Source organism: Protopterus annectens, chromosome 3.part0, assembly GCF_019279795.1.
Source record: "Protopterus annectens isolate FY-2018-M chromosome 3.part0, PAN1.0, whole genome shotgun sequence".
NCBI classification, from domain to species: Eukaryota; Metazoa; Chordata; order Ceratodontiformes; family Protopteridae; genus Protopterus; species Protopterus annectens.
Genome location: NC_056731.1, coordinates 486351961 through 486371112, shown reverse-complemented (window position 1 = coordinate 486371112; position 19152 = coordinate 486351961). Strand labels below are relative to the sequence as shown.

The 19152-nt window shown below is 41.9% G+C and overlaps 1 protein-coding gene across 2 annotated transcripts in view; it reads right to left on the bottom strand.

The window, feature by feature from the left end:
* LOC122796441 (adenylate cyclase type 1-like) overlaps nucleotides 1-19152 on the bottom strand; it is a 1016273-nt gene that overhangs the window by 41004 nt on the left and 956117 nt on the right. For both annotated transcript variants that reach the window (XM_044064913.1, XM_044064914.1), the window contains one exon: nucleotides 4786-4910. In XM_044064913.1, the coding sequence (XP_043920848.1) occupies nucleotides 4786-4910 (125 nt within the window). The remainder of the gene's footprint in view (nucleotides 1-4785; nucleotides 4911-19152) is intronic.

Genomic DNA, 19152 nt, shown 5'->3' with positions numbered 1-19152 from the left:
AACTTGTCAGAGATTTGGGATGCATGGCTAGGCTTCAAAAGGCCCTTGTGGTCATTAGCCTAGTAAACACCTATGAACCTAAATATAATTCTTAGTGATTTTATCAGAAAATCAGCAATTTTATGACAGACAGAAAAATCTAAATCAGGGACAGTTGCGAGTTATTCTGACTGTGGCTGGCAATCTGCTTCATGGTAGTGAGAAATCAGTGTATTTTATTTTACAAAGGAATCAGAACATTTTAAGGCTGATGCTTATTTAGTTGCTGATGTTATCAGTACAGAAAGCTTTACTAGCTATTGAGCTCCATAGGTTCATAGGTAGGTACTAGGCTATCTGCCCTAGGGCATTTATAAGCCTAGCCAGAATGTGTTGACTTTCGCCACCCTTTTAGACTAGATTCCTGAGCCTCTGTCCAGCAGGGCCATAGAGGTGATCCTAGGAGTAAATTTACGGTTTCTCATCCACTCATCAAGATTTCTCTTGAAGAGGGTCAGCGAGGGGCTCTGCCTAACATGGACTGGGATTCTATTCCAGAGCGAGGGAAGCCTCTGGGATATCAAATCTATCCCTCCAGCATGTCCTATTTATTGTTGTGCTGAGGTTTAAATACCTGGAGCGTGTAGCTCTAATGGATTTGGCTTTCTTGAGGTGGAGCATGTCCATCAATTCCGGGTTAGACATGGCCTTGTACGTCAAGCAGAGATCGCCTCTGAGTAGGCAGTAGGCAACTGAGTAAAGCTGGAGTTTCATTAGTCGAGCTGCATAGGGCATCTGTTTGAGGCCCACGATCCTCTTGGTGAGGTACTTTTAAGTTCTCTCCAGCTGTTGCAGGTGTCGGGTAAGATACAGCCCAAATGGGGCATTGTACTCAATTAAGGACCTGATGAGCAGAGGGGCACAATGACCTCTCTTGATCTAGATGTGAACCCTTTTCTGATAAGGTGAGCTATATAGAAGGTTTTCTAACCACTTTGGCAGTGTGATTGTCAAAGGAGAGGTTACTATCTACTTGGGTCCCCAGATCCCTAATTACTTCTTCCGTACTTACTGGATTATCTCCTATGTGGTAGTTTGTGGGCACTTTGTTTTTCCCAAAAGGGATGACTATGCACTTTTTGGCATTTAGCTTGAGGCCATGGTTCTGCCACCAGGCATCCGTCTCCGTAAGACCCTTCTGGAGGATGCTTGTGTCAGCCGGAGAATCGATTATGGCTCCCAGTTTGCAATCATCTGCAAACTTGGTCAGCCACAGTCCTCCCGTGCTTGCCTGTACCTCAGAGAAGTATATACCGAACAAGAGGGGTCCCAGGACTGAGCCCTGTGGGATGCCACTTGTAACCGGTTTAGAGTCAGACATGGCACCCACAACTCTGACCATGTGGGTTCTATCCCTGAGCCAGTTTGCAACCCATCTTGTGACATATGGGTTGATATTTAAGCTGGTAAGCTTATTTATGATGCCAGAGTGGGGTATTGTGTCGAAGGCCTTTGCGAGGTCCAGGTAGGCTGTGTGGACTATCTTTCCCTGTCTATGGCTTTGGTAGCTGTTTCAAAGAAGTCAACTAGGTTTAAGAAGCAAGATCTGCCTTTAACAAAGCTGAATTGGGTAGGGTTCAGTGTCTGGAGGTTCCCAATATCTTTGTTTATGAGATCCATGATGATGCGCTCCATAGCCTTGCAGACCAGACTAGTCAGGCTTATAGGGCAATAGTTCCCGGGATCTGTTGTGGAGCCATCTTTGTGGAGAGGGATTACTGTTGCTGTACGCCATTCTTTGGGTACATAACCTGTGGTGAGGCTGAGTTGGGACAGTGAGTTTGTGAGAGTTTAGTTCTTTTTGGAGCTCATGTAAGGCACAGCCCGGGATACCATCCGGTCCCATTGTTGCTGTGTTTTTTACTTTGGAAAGGGCTACTTTCACCTGTGTGTCTGTGATGTCTGGGGGACTGCATTCTTCTGGGATAGACACTGGCCCTTTTGGGAGGGGGGAAGGGGGGGTAAAGTTTGCACTGAACCTGTCCGCCAGGATGTTGGCAATGTCAGTGGGTTCAGTGTATTTTGTGTCATTCTGCACCAGCTCAGAGCAGATCTGAGAGTTTCCACCCAGATTCTTGACGTAGCTAAAGAACGCCTTCTGATTATATTTAGAGTCTTTGGCGATTTTTCTTTCGAAGCTAGCCTTTGATGATTTTATGAGGGAGCAAAGTTTCTTGCTAATACTAATCAGGGATGCCTACCCTTTTTGGGATTTTGCCCTATCATTTAATAGTTTCCTCCTTCTGTTGTATAGTTTATTTATGGCCGTGGTCCACCAGACTGGTCTCCTGTTTTTGGAGGAGTGAGTCTTGGTTTTACTTGGGATGGCACGATCCATGCATTCCTGTAGGTCCTCATAGAGTGCATTTGTAAAGGATTATGCAGTTTGAGTAGCATTTTCCATTAGCCCGGGGGCTCTGAAACTTCCCACCTTGGTCTTGAGAAGTGTGAAGTTTGCTTTTGAGAGATTTTTCACAGTGGTTTCCTTGGCTGGGCATGGGGTCGGGATGTGGATGTCCATTGTGATTAGTTTATGGTCTGATCTTGCCAATGAGGGGTTTACCTCTGGTGTGAAACATTGAGCCCCCATGTTGGTGATGACCAGGTCCAATATGTTGTCTCCTCTTGTGGGAGTGGTGACCAGTTGTTCCATGGCATTTGAGTTTATAAACTCCAGGAACCATTGGGCAAAAGAGTTGGGACTTGAGTAGTTTTCCCAGTCAATGTTTGGGTAGTTGAAATCCCCCAATATCATGGTGTTTGGTGAGACCTTCATATTCTCCAATGTTCTCAGGAATGCCGAGTGGGGGTCCTGAGACAAGGTGGGTGATCTGTAGCAGGCTACAAACTGAAAAGCAGTTTTGCCCACTGTTAGTTGCACATGGATGGTCTCTGCTGCCTCATGCAGTGCCACTAACCTGGAGGTGTGGGTATCCTTGATGAAGATGGATACTCCCCCGCCTTTAGTATTTCGGTCCGAGTTCTGGGGCCAAAAAGTATGGTATGAGTTGAATCCTGGTAGTGCTGGGGTGCTCTCTGGAGCCTTGAACCAGGTTTCTGTTACTGCACAGATATCGATTTTCTCCATACTGAGGAGTGCCTCGAGTGCGTGCATCTTGAGGTTTAGACTTCTGGTGTTGAGTAGCATTATCCTTAGTTTTTTGTTTCTGGTATTGTCTATGGAGGTGGGTTTGTCTTTTGAGCCTTGCCTAAAAAAGGCATTATGGGAGTGGCAAGAGCCTTAGCCAGTATTCGAAAGCCTAAGGGTGACAGGTGCAAGCCGTCCCTGGTGAAGCAACGTGGCTTGTCGAGCATGTCGTCCCAGGCTAACAGACACTGGATCCCCTTTGAATGACACCAATAGCTTAGCCAATTGTTAAAATTGATCATTTTGTCTTTATACTGTGGCATCATTCTTGGTGAGGGCAAGATGCTACTCAGGGGGTCAGGGTCATACCGGCCTGGGCTACATGATCAGAGAGCTCCTCTATGTCTATTTTCATGTAGTCCAGGGAGGTACGTCTCAGGTCATTCACACCATCATGGACAATGACAGAGTCATATTTGTACCTGCTGTGGAGTGACCTTAGTGCTTGTGTTATGTGGCGGATCCTGGCACCTGACAGGCAACTTACAGTGACCTTCTCCTTGTTCAGTCTGGTGAGCGGGACGTCAGTGTGCCTGACAATAGAGTCTCCTATTACTAGTGTATTAGGTGTGTTATTTAGCTTTAAGGGCTGCGACTGTGTGGCACACTGACTTTGTGAAGTATGTGATATGTGAAAGTTGTTGTGGGGAAGTGGTTGCTTGGATGTCTGCTTTGGAGGTCTATGGTGCTTTGGCAGATTTTTATTTAGAGCCTCCGAGTATGTTTTTGTGAGTTTGTGTCTTGTTTGCTAATACGATTGGTCTATGTGAGACTGGTTGTGTGGTGCGAGTGGTTTCCTTCTCCTCCTGACTGACTGTGCCAGTCTTGGGTTGAGAGAGCTCAGCCTCCAGTTTGGCTGTATAGTTGCATCTCTCACATACATTTGAGTTTGTTGGAAGGAGGAGAGTGTTGTCTGTGTACATAAGGCAATTGTAACATTGCCTCAAGATTCCCAGATTCACCAGCTGGACTGGAGAGTATACCTGAAACTGCACTTTGGACATGCCTGGATACTTTAAAGAACTGATTTATTGATTGTCCGGAATGGACGAATAGGGAGCCTTGTACTTCTGGATAGTATAGGGGGTGTAGTGCTATAGTTTGTTCAGTGCTTACTGAGGAATTTGAGCAAGTGCTGGGCTGTAGAAGGAAGGTAGAGTGCTTACTTTGAGAGTTAGACTACTTCTAAGGGAAAAATTGAACAGCAGACTTTGTGGAGCCGGGAATAGTTTAAAACAGCTTAAACTGCACTGCGCGCAAATGCTGGTTTTAAGGCAGGGAGCTTGAAAGAGATGGGATTTAGCCCAAAATGGCCAATTAGCTACTAGTTGCTGGGCTGAGACCACTCTTCCAGGGACAGATAGGCTGCTCAAAGCTCCCCACTCTCACTGGTGAACAGAGATTCATACAATCACTTACTTTTTTGAAGAGTATAATGAAGTGATGCCCACAATAGTTAAACAATGCATTAATTATCTTAAATGCATGACTCTGTTAACAACACACTTGTCAATGATTTAACAATTGCACATTACGTGGTTATGCACTGTGATTTTTTTCTCATTGAAGAGTAGAGTACATAGCTAAGTCATAGTTACCTGAATTTTGCCTTGCACTCCAGTGCTATCCATCCTGCTAGCAACATTGACAGTATTTCCCCAGATATCATACTGTGGTCTTCGAGCTCCAATGACTCCTGCTACAGCAGGCCCCACGTTTATACCTAGTAAATAAATAAATAATTCTTGTTAGTGAGCAAATATTGAAGTAGGTATCTGTTTTTATATTCCTATCACTTCAATAAGCATATGAATAGCATATGAAAACTATAGTGCTGGAAACAGTCTGATTAAGGCACAGAGTCTTGTAGACTGCTATACTTTATAGCACTGCACTTTATTAACTTAAGTGCAGTTATTAATAAAATAACTTCTCTATGGAACAGACACATACTATACTGTTACAGCTTATAGCTCTTAATGTTCAAGGTTTTCTTTTCAATACAGATACAGATAATTCTCCATTTATCTCGGAACCAATGTTGTTGTTGTGTCTTTCGGCTTTTCCCGGTTAGGGGTCGCCAGAGCGGAACTCCGGACCAATGTGTTCCTACAAAATACCAGAGCTAACACCATTTAGTCTTACAGTTTTTTAATACAGTTTTTCCATGAAACCTGGATCCAGCTGTTACTTTGGTATTTGCTTGATGTGATGCAGTTTGATGATAAACTACATTTTGTTCTGTTTGAAGGTACTTTACGGAACAACCTTAAAGACTTAGGGAGTTGTTCCTTTCTCTGGTCCTCCTTGCACCTGTACTAGTCAGGAATTAGGGAGTCATCCTTATCTGCAGTTTTTCTTGCAGCTGTACTAGTTATGGAACAGTTATTACAGTATGGATAACAAACACATAATTATTTTATTTTTTTCTACTTATTTTCAGCTAAGAAAGTTTTAACCCTTATATACATACTTCTACTATACATACATATAATGTCTTTCTAACTTGCCAAAACACTTGTTCCCATAATAAGTATACAGGCTGTTCTTAAAAATATCTAAACTAGTACTTGCTTTAATGTAATTTGGTAGTCTGTTCTAAGCATCAACTACTCTGTCAGAGAACCAATTAATACACTTCTCATTCCTATAGAAACTTTCACACAGGTTGTCTGATGATTCTCTAGTACTTTTTGATAACCCCAAACATTCCCAGAGGTAGTTGTCTCTAAATGCCTTATATACCTGAATAAGATCTCCTCTTAGATATCTGTAAGAGACACAGTACAAGTTCAGATATTTAAGTCTTTCATAATAACTTAAATTTTCACATCCATGGATACCCTTGGTATATTTCCGTTGTAGTCTTTCCAGTTTACTCATGCTTGTTTATTTATAAGGTTTCAATATTGTTAGTTTTAACTAATAAACAATGACTTCATTAATTTTGATTTCCAAGATGTTATAAATCTTTTTATACAACCTATAGTTCTATAACTATCATTAACCAATTAGCTGATATGATTAGAAAAACTCGTAGCTGAATCTACCCATATACCCAGGTACTTAAATGAGTCTACAGTTTCAATCACTGTGTGCTGTATTAAATATTCACCTTTCAATTTGTCTCCCAAATCTTATATGCTTAGTTTTTTATGTATTTATCAGCATATTATTCTGCTGTGCCCAAATGGTCAATTCAGTCCAGTTATTTTTCACATGCCTTATCTGTAACATAATCACGTTACCCAATTTCAGGTCGTCTGCATATAGACTGGAGAACACATCAGATGAAAATATTAGGTCTGAAAGATACAATCTAAACAAGTAAGGTCCTAGGACAGAGCCCTGTGGCACACCCTGACTGTAACTAAGGATTTTGCCTGTCCAGTTGCTGTATGATACTTGCCATGTCTTATTTGTAAACCATGCAGCTATCCATCTTATCAAGACTACATCAATACCTAGTTGTGCTAATTTATTGATCGGTGTTGTGTATAACCCTGTCAAATACTGAAGTTAAATCTATATAAATTACATCATAGCACACGTTTTCATTCAGATGTTATTATATTTTTATAGAACATCATGTTACAGGTGGTTATAGATCTGTCTTCAACATATGCAGGCTGATATATGGTTTCAAGTCCCAACCTATCCAGTTCTGACAATAACTTATCCAATATTACCTTCATCATTATTTTTCCACAACATGAAAGTAGACTTAAGGGTCTATATGATTCTGTGTTTGTCCTACTCCCCTTTCCCTTAAAGACAGTTTTAATAAGAGCATGTCTCCAATCTTGAGGAATCGCCCCATGACCTAGTGAATAATAGATATAATGGTACTGTAAGTTCTTGCTGAAGTGTTCTCAGGTCATTGTTACTAATTCCGTCTCCTCCCTGCACTTTGTTTGGATCCAGCTTGCGCAGTTCTTTTCAATATAATCTAATTTGATTCCAGTATATGGGGTTACCTGGATGTCACTAGGACAACTTATCACCACTTTTGTGGGGCAAAACTGTTTTGCATAAGACTTTGTAAATATATCTATAATCTGTTGTGTCTGAGAAATGAGGTTTGGAACAGACCATTTTGTCCAGGGACATCTTCAAGGTGGGGGGGGGGTTAAAGTTGCAGGCTTTGGGAGGTTAGGGGTAGGATAGGGTTAAATAGGGATGGATGTGGTTTGGGAGGAAGTGAGGTAGGGGTTGGGAGGGGCTTAAAGGATGTTAGGCAAGTGTAACTGGATTAGGAGTCGCATTTTGGCGTAAACTTGCTATACTGCAGGTTCATGTCCTGACGACTGGTGTGTTCTTTGGTCAGGTAGGCCTTGGTTTGGTGGTGGGCATGAGGAGGTGAATATCTAGGGTTTAGGGTATGGTCATATGTATGAAGGTGATGTGTGTGTGTGTGTGTGTGTGTGTGTGTGTGTGTTTTTATTTTAATATATATTATGGGTGCACTTTCCACATAGAGAGATGGGGAGTTTCATGGGTTTTCTGGGCACACTGACGGCTGTTGTCTTTGCGGCAGCCTCTTTCAGTGATATGGTGTGGTTGGGGGTTGTTTTGCGGCCCATCGTTGGCCCCCAGTTTGATTAATGGTTGTCATTTTGTTGGGGCCCTGGGAGTTGGAGTTTCTTTCTGTTGGTTTGTGAGGAGGTTTCTTTCTTGGTTCCTTTGGCTGGGGAAGTTTTCAGTGGGTTTGGTGGGGTCTTGAGTGGTTAGTACGGAGCATGGGAATTCTGCGGTATTGCTTGTTGGTTTCCTTTGCGTTCACTTGTCCTACTGTGAGTGTAATGGAGGTGGTGCAGTTGGCATACAGCTCCCGTTGTCCTGGCATCCCTGCAGGGTCTTGGGGGTGGGGGGGGAGCAGTTCGAGATTGAGTCCATGCAAGGTCAGGGTTTTTGTGCAAAAAGGAAAAAAAAAAGAATTGCTGATTGCGGTTTGGTAAATGCTGTATTAACTGAGATTAGGAGACTTAATGACTATATTGTTGCAAGGTTTTTGGTAATATGTCCTTGAGAAGTTCCATGGTCTCATGTGAAATGTTATATTTTACATCAGAAAGTTGTACAAATGGACTGTGTGAGGACTTGATAACTTGCCCGTTGTTTTCGTCAGAGTTGATTAGGTTTCTTTGGGTTTTGTTTTACCATCTTCGGCTTGGAAGTTGAGGTGATGGAAAGGATCACTTGATGCATCTTGTTTTTAGTGAACTGGGGTCATGAAATCCATCATATTAGACAATTTATTGTGTAGTTTATTGCTGTGTATTGGAGTGGTGATATTCATTTCTGCGGTGGTTGTTGTGGTTGGGTGATAGGGTAGAGTGGTGACATTTCCTTTTGGGCCTTTGCATGACTGAGGACCTTATTAGGGGCATTTTTGTCACAGGATGTCTGCAGAGAATTTGTCCTTGAATTGTACTACTTTAGAGGGGTTGACTGGTATTGTGGAGAGTGAAGGTTGGATTGATGAACATGACTGATGCCGAAAAAAATTGCCCTGCCAAAACGACATGAACAGAGTTTATTAAGGAAAGGTTAAAAAATAAAAATGTGGATGAAGTATTACTGGCAAGTGAAGTTTGCCTTCCTCATGAAAGGAATGTCATTTGTTTAGATGCATTTTGTGAAAATTGTTACTTCTGGTGGGTCCACACAACTGAATGCCATCAGTTGGGCATGTGCGCATAGCATGGCTAACAGCTGACAGGGGTGGGGAAAGATTGCCTGCAAGCCCTCTGCAGTGGAGTGATGGGCGAGTTTCGTGGATGTCTGGAGTTTGCCTCAGTCTTTTGTTGTGTTAAAAGAACTTCTGGGGATGCTCGAGTGGTGTTTCAGGTCTAGTCTGGGTCATTCTTTAGATTTTCATTAGCTCCGATTAAACCAGTTCCTGTTTGACTCTAAAAGTTTTATTCACACTAATGGGGATACATGGGGAAGGGGGCATGCAGCGTAGTTTCTCTCTGGTCGGGCATTTCAGTTTAATATCTCCCTAGTTTAGACTTTGCCACCCTTGTTTCAAGTTTAGGCATGATTATGAGGACTGTTAGGCATTAGGGGGCGGGACACACAAATGGTCAAGAAGATCCAAGTTTTTGCTCACAAAATGGGGCAGCGACATTCGTTGGACTGTGGCTATCATTTAGTTGTTCGTATTCCAGTAGGATGTACAGGCATACCTCTCAACCTATTGCAGCAAGAAATCTAGAGACTGCTGCTTTCAGTTACCCATCCAAAAAAAAAACAACACTATCTTGCAGTTTTTTCTCTTAGTTTTAATGAGCCGATAAAGGATAAGTAGTCTAGTCACTTGCTTGATGTAGTACTGAGTCAAGGCTCTGGAGGTAAGGTGTTGTTGCACTTGGGGGTTTGCTAACGTTAGGGGTGCCTTGTTTTGGGCTAACCGCTGACTATGGGTGCCAGCTAAGCCACATTTTTTTTCTTCTCACAGGCTTGGAGTTATGCTGTCAGCAGGGTGCATGATGCGCATGGGTAACATACTGATGTCTTACACATTGAGTCTGATCTTTCCAGTGGTGTCTTCTGGTAAATGTAGTCGCAAATTATAATAGCAAAACGTAAAAGGTTCTGGAGGTAGTAGAGAGTTTGGCACAGTCTTGTATTAGCCTGCCAATTCCCTTCCTTTAAGACGACTTCTTTCGGCTTTTTCCTGGTTAGGGGTCACCACAGTGGATCACCTGTCTGCTCATGATTGGCAGTGGAGTTTTATGGTGTCGAGATGCCAGCCCAGCATCCAACCTTCCACATAAGGCACCAATTCCCTTCCTTTGATACTTACTTACAATAATTTTTTTTTTTTTTTTTTTTTACTTCAGAGGTCTGGGTCAGTGAAGCCTTTTAGCTGAGTGCTGGAGCTGTTGCATATTGTTTTCCTTGTTTTGAAGTCTGGGTACTTTTACTGGCCTCAGTCATTCGTTGCTACTACTTTTGCACTGGTGTTTGGTTGTATGAATCAGTTACACCCGGTTCCTTATATGTTAAGTTATTGAAAATAATAAAAGACAAATGGTATAGTGATGTTTTAATGTGATTGTAGAGGACAGCATTCCCGGGTTCGAGACTTGGCAGGGCTGACCATTCGGGAGGCGGAGCTGTCTGGACTTCATGTCCTTCAAAAAAAATCACCCTTGCATACCTTTCAACTGTATAGATTTTCATAGAATGTCCAGATTTTGGCCTCACATTTTGGGTCTGTTCCTCATAAATTTTGTAGTTTTCTGGCAAATTACTGTGGATTAAATCCCTAAATAATGACATGTACTTGGGTTTCAGGCTTCAGTTCCTTCAGAGGGTGCGTCTTGACACACATCCTGTTATTCTGGTAGCTTTTGGAGTTTATAGGAGCAATGGCAAATCTGTCCCTATTTTTGGATCTTTGTTCTCTCATTAGTTTAGGCTTTGTCAAGTCTTTTAACTATCCTATCACCTTCCTAGCTGAAATAGATAGTAAGCCACATTTTGCCCATTTATTCCACATTATATAGATGGAAGGTTGAGAGCTATGATTTTAAATATTGTTCTCTTTTAAATGTGTAGAGTGGCTGGAGTAACAGGATTTGTTTTAATGTATATTGTCCAGAAACCACAGTTCCTTGAGACTTTGACAGGATGAGAGACTGTGAATTAATATAGTGTACAGATTTTAGTAGAATGTCTGGACTTGAAACCATATATCAGCATGCATATGTTGAAAGCAGCTCTAGTACTACCTGTAACATGAGCATGATTTGTACTGACTGCTTGGAAACGCAACAATGGATTTCTAGCTGCAGCCATTTTACATGTGAGGTGAGGGTGTGTGTTTGTACAATTAAGTACTAAAGCAGGCGTCTCGTGCAGTTACCCTTGGGTACCTTGTTTAGTAAGCATGGGGAAACTTTGCTTTATTAATTTTAAATGGCATAGAATAGTTTATTGTTACCCTTATCTCATCAGGTAAGCACTAGGGTGAATGATTATGTTATGCCCTGGGGGTAGCTATATTTGGCACTACTTGGCTAATCAATTGGGTTATTTAGAAGGGTATTGATCGTATTTCAATGGTACAGATTTCACAGAAGGTCAGATATGGCTCATATTTGGACAGTTTTGTATGCATTCTGTTTCTGGTAGATTAGTGGCAACCGTAGCGGACTGAATTTTGGGAATTGAAAGACCTGTGAGTTTGAGATGTCATACCCCGCTGGAAGGCAGGTTAAGGCAAAAACTTGTCATGCTATTGACGTGAGTTTGTAAAAGCAATTTAATTGGGACCTGGGTATGGGTAGATTCAGCTATGAGTTTTTCTACTGATATCAACCAATTGGGTAATGATAGTTATAGAACTACAGGCTTTATGGAAGATGTATAAAGTTAGTTAATCAAAAAGGACATCATTGTTGTTCATAGTTGTTGGCTACATTAGACTCAGACATGAGTTTGGAATAGCAATATGGAAACCCTGTATCAAAATAAGCATGATTAGATGGGGTATTTAAATTTATCTTTGGTATTTGCTAGGGTCATCGGAAGCATAGCATCTGTTCCGGCTGCTTTGTCATAGATGTGAGTGGTGGTGTTACATTCCTTCATGTGTTGGTGGGATAGGTTGTCCTTGATGTTTTGGAATGGGGATTATGTATTTTGGATGATTTACATGTCTTTTCTTTCTTGCAGATGGGGTCTCAGAATGCTGCGGCTGTAATCTGGAATAGGTGGGTATAAGATGGAGCCTTTTCTTTACATTTTAGAGGGTTTACTCTTCTCCTTCTCTTTGTAGATGGTGGTGTGTCGAGTACCAGGGGTGGCGATACATAGTGAATTTGCAGATGATGGAAGCAGTGGCGTGCGAGGAGATTACACATGGAAAGCACCAGTGGGCAACAGTTACTGACGAAAGTAGGTGGAAGGAAGGTGAGGTTGATGTCGGTCGATGGAGTGGTGTGAAAACAGGTCATGGTCTTTCAGCAAGGCAGTCGCATATGGGATTATATTTTCTTCCCAATAGTTACAACGCAATGGTCTGTTTGCTTGTTTTGGGTGGGGAGCATCAGGAATAAAAAAAAATATATTGTATCTACTTTAAAGTGATCTCATTGGTATGATGGTATGCAATGGGGTTAAATACAAAATAGTATGGCTTGTTTTGTTGAGTTGCTAGAATGCCATGATGGCTGTTGAGCTGTTTTACTGCTTAAAAGGGATAGTTAGCGTGATGGCGGGATTGCTAGACAATGGGATTTTATGATACTATTATGGTCATTTTAAGCAGTGAAATGGGACTGGGATTAGGCATCATGGTTTGTTCTGGTTTCTGTGTTTTTTCAGATGATGGTGGGATTTGTGAAGGTTGTCCAGTTGAAGGGGAGTGATGGAGTCATTAGAATGTATTCTTATACCACAGAAAAAAGACTCCACAGCAACCCTTGCCGAGGCGCTAGAGATTAGAAAATCAGTTCTTGTATATTTTGTCATTGTGAATTCTGTCTTTCAAGTGGATTAAATTCTTCAAGGGTTGCTGTGGAGTCTTTTTTTCTGTGGTATAAGAAGATTTTTCTTGGGTGCTTGCAGTGGTTTTGAATTCATTAGAATGTATTGCTCAGGCATTAAGGAGAGCTCATTTGGTTATTACTGGATTGGGTGGTAAATGGCGTTGCAATTTGGTATGGCATGTAGTTGACTCTGCGTGTTTTTTTATAATGCCCTTGAAGTCTTTGTGGAGCTGCCATTGGTCATGAAAGGATTATTTGGCTCAAGTGCAGTGGGTATGCTAGGTTATCTTAGCATAGGTGAAGAGGTCAGTGTTGTGTTTTCAGCAGTTTTGGTAACTGGTTATTGTGGAGCTGCCATTGGTCATGAAGTAAGGATTATTTAGCTCATGTGCAGTGGGTATGCTAGGTTATCTTAGCATAGGTGAAGGGTCAGTGTTTTGTTTTCAGTGATTTTGGTAACTGGTTATTTTTATGTGAGGGTTTTAGGAGTTAACTATATCCACCTTAGTGGGGACAGGGTACACCGAATGATGTTTGGCTGGATGCCTTAATGGTTTTTAGATTGCTGGAAGTGATCTGCAAAGAGGGCAACAGCCTGGTCAGGCTGGTGGGCAGAGAAGAGGGGCAAGCTTACTCTCTTCTGTTCCCCTAATGGTGCTGGATGGTCAATTCAATAAGTTGGAAAAGGAAAGTGAGCGGTTACGCTGCTTGACAAGTACATAAGTAAGCAGAGGAAGCTGCTTATTTGGTTGATTGTATAATGCAATAAATGGTAAGGAAAGTGAGCGGTTACACTGCTTGATAAGTAAATAAGCAAGCGGGTGAAGCTGCTTATTGAATTGATGGTATAATGCAATAAATGGTTATGAAAGTGAGCGGGTACGCTGCTTGATAAGTATATAAGCAAGCGGGTGAAGCTGCTTATTGAATTGATGGTATAATGTAATAAATGGTTATGAAAGCGAGCGGTTACGCTGCTTGATAAGTACCGATAAATGGTAACGGAAGTGAGCGGGTACGCTGCTTCGTAAGTAGGTGAGTGGAGGTATGGACGCTGCTTACTGATCAGGATGAGCAGGTTTACGCTGTCCTGTCCTAAGATAATGTTACATGTATGTTATTTCACCTGTATCATGTTTGGTTGAAATGAATGAATATTGAGTAACATTTATGTTTATAGGTTCATAGGTAGGTACTAGGCTATCTGCCCGCGGGCATTTATAAGCCTAGCCAGAGTGTGTCGGCTTTCACCACCCCCATTGATTAATTAACTGAGCCTAGGTTAAGCAGAGCCAATGAAGTGATCCCGGGGTAAATTTTCTGTTACCCATCCACTCGTCAAGGTTTCTCTTGAAGAGTGTTAGTGAGGGGCTCTGCCTAATGTAGTTAGGAATTTTGTTCCAAAGCATGGGAGTCTCTGTGACAGGAATCTATCCCTCCAGCATGTTCTATTCATTGTTGTGGCGAGGTTTAGCTCACTAGAGCGCGTGGCTCGCGGTGACTTGGATTTCTTTAGGTGGAGCATGTCCATCAATTCTGAGTTGGACATGGCTTTGTAAGTCAGGCAGAGATCACCTCTGAGTAAGCGATATGCCACTGAGTACAGACGGAGATTTTCCAGTCGGTCTACATAGGACATATGTTTGAGGCCAGTAATCTTCTTGGTGAGATACTTTTGTGGTCTTTCCAGCTGTTGGAAGTGTCTTGTGAGGTACATCCCAAATGGGGCATTGTACTCTGATGGGTCTGATGAGTGATGAGTAGAGGGGCACTATAACCTCTTTATTTCTAGATATGAACCCTTTAGTAATTAGATGGGCCACATAGAAGGATTTCCTAACTACTTTGGCAATATGATTGTCAAAGGAGAGATTGCTATCTACCTGGGTCCCCAGATCTCTTATTACCTCTTCTGTATTAAAGGGGCTGCCACCTATGTGGTAATTTGTGGGTGTTTTGTTTTCCCAAATGGGATGACTATGCATTTTTTGGCATTTAGCTTGAGGCCATTACTTTGACACCAGGTGTCCATCTCCAAAAGGCCTTTTTGGAGGATGTCCGTGTCAGATGGAGAATCAATTATGGCTCCCAGTTTGCAGTCATCGGCAAACTTGGTTAGCCATAGTCCTCCTGTGTTTGCCTGTACTTCTGAGAAGTATATGCCAAACAGTAGGGGTCCCAGGACCGAGCCTTGCGGGACACCACTTGTGACTGATTTAGAGTCAGACCTGGAGCCCGCTATCCTTATCGCGCGAGTTCTGTCTGTAAGCCAGTTGGCAACCCATCTTGTGACGTAGGGGTTTATGTTCAGTCTGGTGAGTTTTTCTATAATATCTGAGTGAGGAATGGTGTCGAACGCCTTGGCGAGGTCAAGGTAGGCTGTGTAAACCACCTTTCCCTTGTCTATGGCCTTGGTGACTGTCTCAAAGAAGTCAACCAGGTTAAGTAGGCATGATCTGCCCTTAACAAAGCCGAACTGGGTCGGGTCAAGTGTTTGGAGGTTCCCAATGTCTTTGTTAATGAGTTCCATGATGATGCGCTCCATAGCCTTGCAGACCAGGCTAGTCAGGCTTATGGGGCAATAGTTACCAGGGTCAGTTGTGGCCCCTCCTTTGTGGAGAAGAATAACCGTTGTTGTGCACCATTCTATGGGCATGTAGCCTGTGGAGAGGCTGAGGTTGAACAGCGTGTTTAGGTGGGGGGTTAGTTCGTTCTATAGTTCATGCAAGATGCAGCCTGGGAGACCATCTGGCCCCATTGACACTGTGTTTTTGGCTTTTGAAAGGGCTGTTTTCACCTGTGCAGCTGTGATTTCCGGGACACTTTTCCTTTGATACTTACTTACAATAATTTTTTTTTTTTTTTTTTTTTACTTCAGAGGTCTGGGTCAGTGAAGCCTTTTAGCTGAGTGCTGGAGCTGTTGCATATTGTTTTCCTTGTTTTGAAGTCTGGGTACTTTTACTGGCCTCAGTCATTCGTTGCTACTACTTTTGCACTGGTGTTTGGTTGTATGAATCAGTTACACCCGGTTCCTTATATGTTAAGTTATTGAAAATAATAAAAGACAAATGGTATAGTGATGTTTTAATGTGATTGTAGAGGACAGCATTCCCGGGTTCGAGACTTGGCAAGGCTGACCATTCGGGAGGCGGAGCTGTCTGGACTTCATGTCCTTCAAAAAAAAATCACCCTTGCATACCTTTCAACTGTATAGATTTTCATAGAATGTCCAGATTTTGGCCTCACATTTTGGGTCTGTTCCTCATAAATTTTGTAGTTTTCTGGCAAATTACTTTGGATTAAATCCCTAAATAATGACATGTACTTGGGTTTCAGGCTTCAGTTCCTTCAGAGGATGCGTCTTGACACACATCCTGTTATTCTGGTAGCTTTTGGAGTTTATAGGAGCAATGGCAAATCTGTCCCTATTTTTGGATCTTTGTTCTCTCATTAGTTTAGGCTTTGTCAAGTCTTTTAACTATCCTATCACCTTCCTAGCTGAAATAGATAGTAAGCCACATTTTGCCCATTTATTCCACATTATATAGATGGAAGGTTGAGAGCTATGATTTTAAATATTGTTCTCTTTTAAATGTGTAGAGTGGCTGGAGTAACAGGATTTGTTTTAATGTATATTGTCCAGAAACCACAGTTCCTTGAGACTTTGACAGGATGAGAGACTGTGAATTAATATAGTGTACAGATTTTAGTAGAATGTCTGGACTTGAAACCATATATCAGCATGCATATGTTGAAAGCAGCTCTAGTACTACCTGTAACATGAGCATGATTTGTACTGACTGCTTGGAAACGCAACAATGGATTTCTAGCTGCAGCCATTTTACATGTGAGGTGAGGGTGTGTGTTTGTACAATTAAGTACTAAAGCAGGCGTCTCGTGCAGTTACCCTTGGGTACCTTGTTTAGTAAGCATGGAAACTTTGCTTTATTAATTTTAAATGGCATAGAATAGTTTATTGTTACCCTTATCTCATCAGGTAAGCACTAGGGTGAATGATTATGTTATGCCCTGGGGGTAGCTATATTTGGCACTACTTGGCTAATCAATTGGGTTATTTAGAAGGGTATTGATCATATTTCAATGGTACAGATTTCACAGAAGGTCAGATATGGCTCATATTTGGACAGTTTTGTATGCATTCTGTTTCTGGTAGATTAGTGGCAACCGTAGCGGACTGAATTTTGGGAATTGAAAGACCTGTGAGTTTGAGATGTCATACCCCGCTGGAAGGCAGGTTAAGGCAAAAACTTGTCATGCTATTGACGTGAGTTTGTAAAAGCAATTTAATTGGGACCTGGGTATGGGTAGATTCAGCTATGAGTTTTTCTACTGATATCAACCAATTGGGTAATGATAGTTATAGAACTACAGGCTTTATGGAAGATGTATAAAGTTAGTTAATCAAAAAGGACATCATTGTTGTTCATAGTTGTTGGCTACATTAGACTCAGACATGAGTTTGGAATAGCAATATGGAAACCCTGTATCAAAATAAGCATGATTAGATGGGGTATTTAAATTTATCTTTGGTATTTGCTAGGGTCATCGGAAGCATAGCATCTGTTCCGGCTGCTTTGTCATAGATGTGAGTGGTGGTGTTACATTCCTTCATGTGTTGGTGGGATAGGTTGTCCTTGATGTTTTGGAATGGGGATTATGTATTTTGGATGATTTACATGTCTTTTCTTTCTTGCAGATGGGGTCTCAGAATGCTGCGGCTGTAATCTGGAATAGGTGGGTATAAGATGGAGCCTTTTCTTTACATTTTAGAGGTTTACTCTTCTCCTTCTCTTTGTAGATGGTGGTGTGTCGAGTACCAGGGTGGCGATACATAGTGAATTTGCAGATGATGGAAGCAGTGGCGTGCGAGATTACACATGGGAAGCACCAGTGGGCAACAGTTACTGACGAAAGTAGGTGGAAGGAAGGTGAGGTTGATGTCGGTCTATGGAGTGGTGTGAAAACAGGTCATGGTCTTTCAGCAAGGCAGTCGCATATGGGATTATATTTTCTTCCCAATAGTTACAACGCAATGGTCTGTTTGCTTGTTTTGGGTGGGGAGCATCAGGAATAAAAAAAAAAATATTGTATCTACTTTAAAGTGATCTCATTGGTATGATGGTATGCAATGGGGTTAAATACAAAATAGTATGGCTTGTTTTGTTGAGTTGCTAGAATGCCATGATGGCTGTTGAGCTGTTTTACTGCTTAAAAGGGGTAGTTAGCGTGATGGCGGGATTGCTAGACAATGGGATTTTATGATACTATTATGGTCATTTTAAGCAGTGAAATGGGACTGGGATTAGGCATCATGGTTTGTTCTGGTTTCTGTGTTTTCAGATGATGGTGGGATTTGTGAAGGTTGTCCAGTTGAAGGGAGTGATGGAGTCATTAGAATGTATTCTTATACCACAGAAAAAAGACTCCACAGCAACCCTTGCCGAGGCGCTAGAGATTAGAAAATCAGTTCTTGTATATTTTGTCATTGTGAATTCTGTCTTTCAAGTGGATTAAATTCTTCAAGGGTTGCTGTGAGTCTTTTTCTGTGGTATAAGAAGATTTTCTTGGGTGCTTGCAGTGGTTTTGAATTCATTAGAATGTATTGCTCAGGCATTAAGGAGAGCTCATTTGGTTATTACTGGATTGGGTGGTAAATGGCGTTGCAATTTGGTATGGCATGTAGTTGACTCTGCGTGTTTTTATAATGCCCTTGAAGTCTTTGTGGAGCTGCCATTGGTCATGAAAGGATTATTTGGCTCAAGTGCAGTGGGTATGCTAGGTTATCTTAGCATAGGTGAAGAGGTCAGTGTTGTGTTTTCAGCAGTTTTGGTAACTGGTTATTGTGGAGCTGCCATTGGTCATGAAGTAAGGATTATTTAGCTCATGTGCAGTGGGTATGCTAGGTTATCTTAGCATAGGCGAAGGGTCAGTGTTTTGTTTTCAGTGATTTTGGTAACTGGTTATTTTTATGTGAGGGTTTTAGGAGTTAACTATATCCACCTTAGTGGGGACAGGGTACACCGAATGATGTTTGGCTGGATGCCTTAATGGTTTTTAGATTGCTGGAAGTGATCTGCAGAGAGGGCAACAGCCTGGTCAGGCTGGTGGGCAGAGAAGAGGGGCAAGCTTACTCTCTTCTGTTCCCCTAATGGTGCTGGATGGTCAATTCAATAAGTTGGAAAAGGAAAGTGAGCGGTTACGCTGCTTGACAAGTACATAAGTAAGCAGAGGAAGCTGCTTATTTGGTTGATTGTATAATGCAATAAATGGTAAGGAAAGTGAGCGGTTACACTGCTTGATAAGTATATAAGCAAGCGGGTGAAGCTGCTTATTGAATTGATGGTATAATGCAATAAATGGTTATGAAAGTGAGCGGGTACGCTGCTTGATAAGTATATAAGCAAGCGGGTGAAGCTGCTTATTGAATTGATGGTATAATGT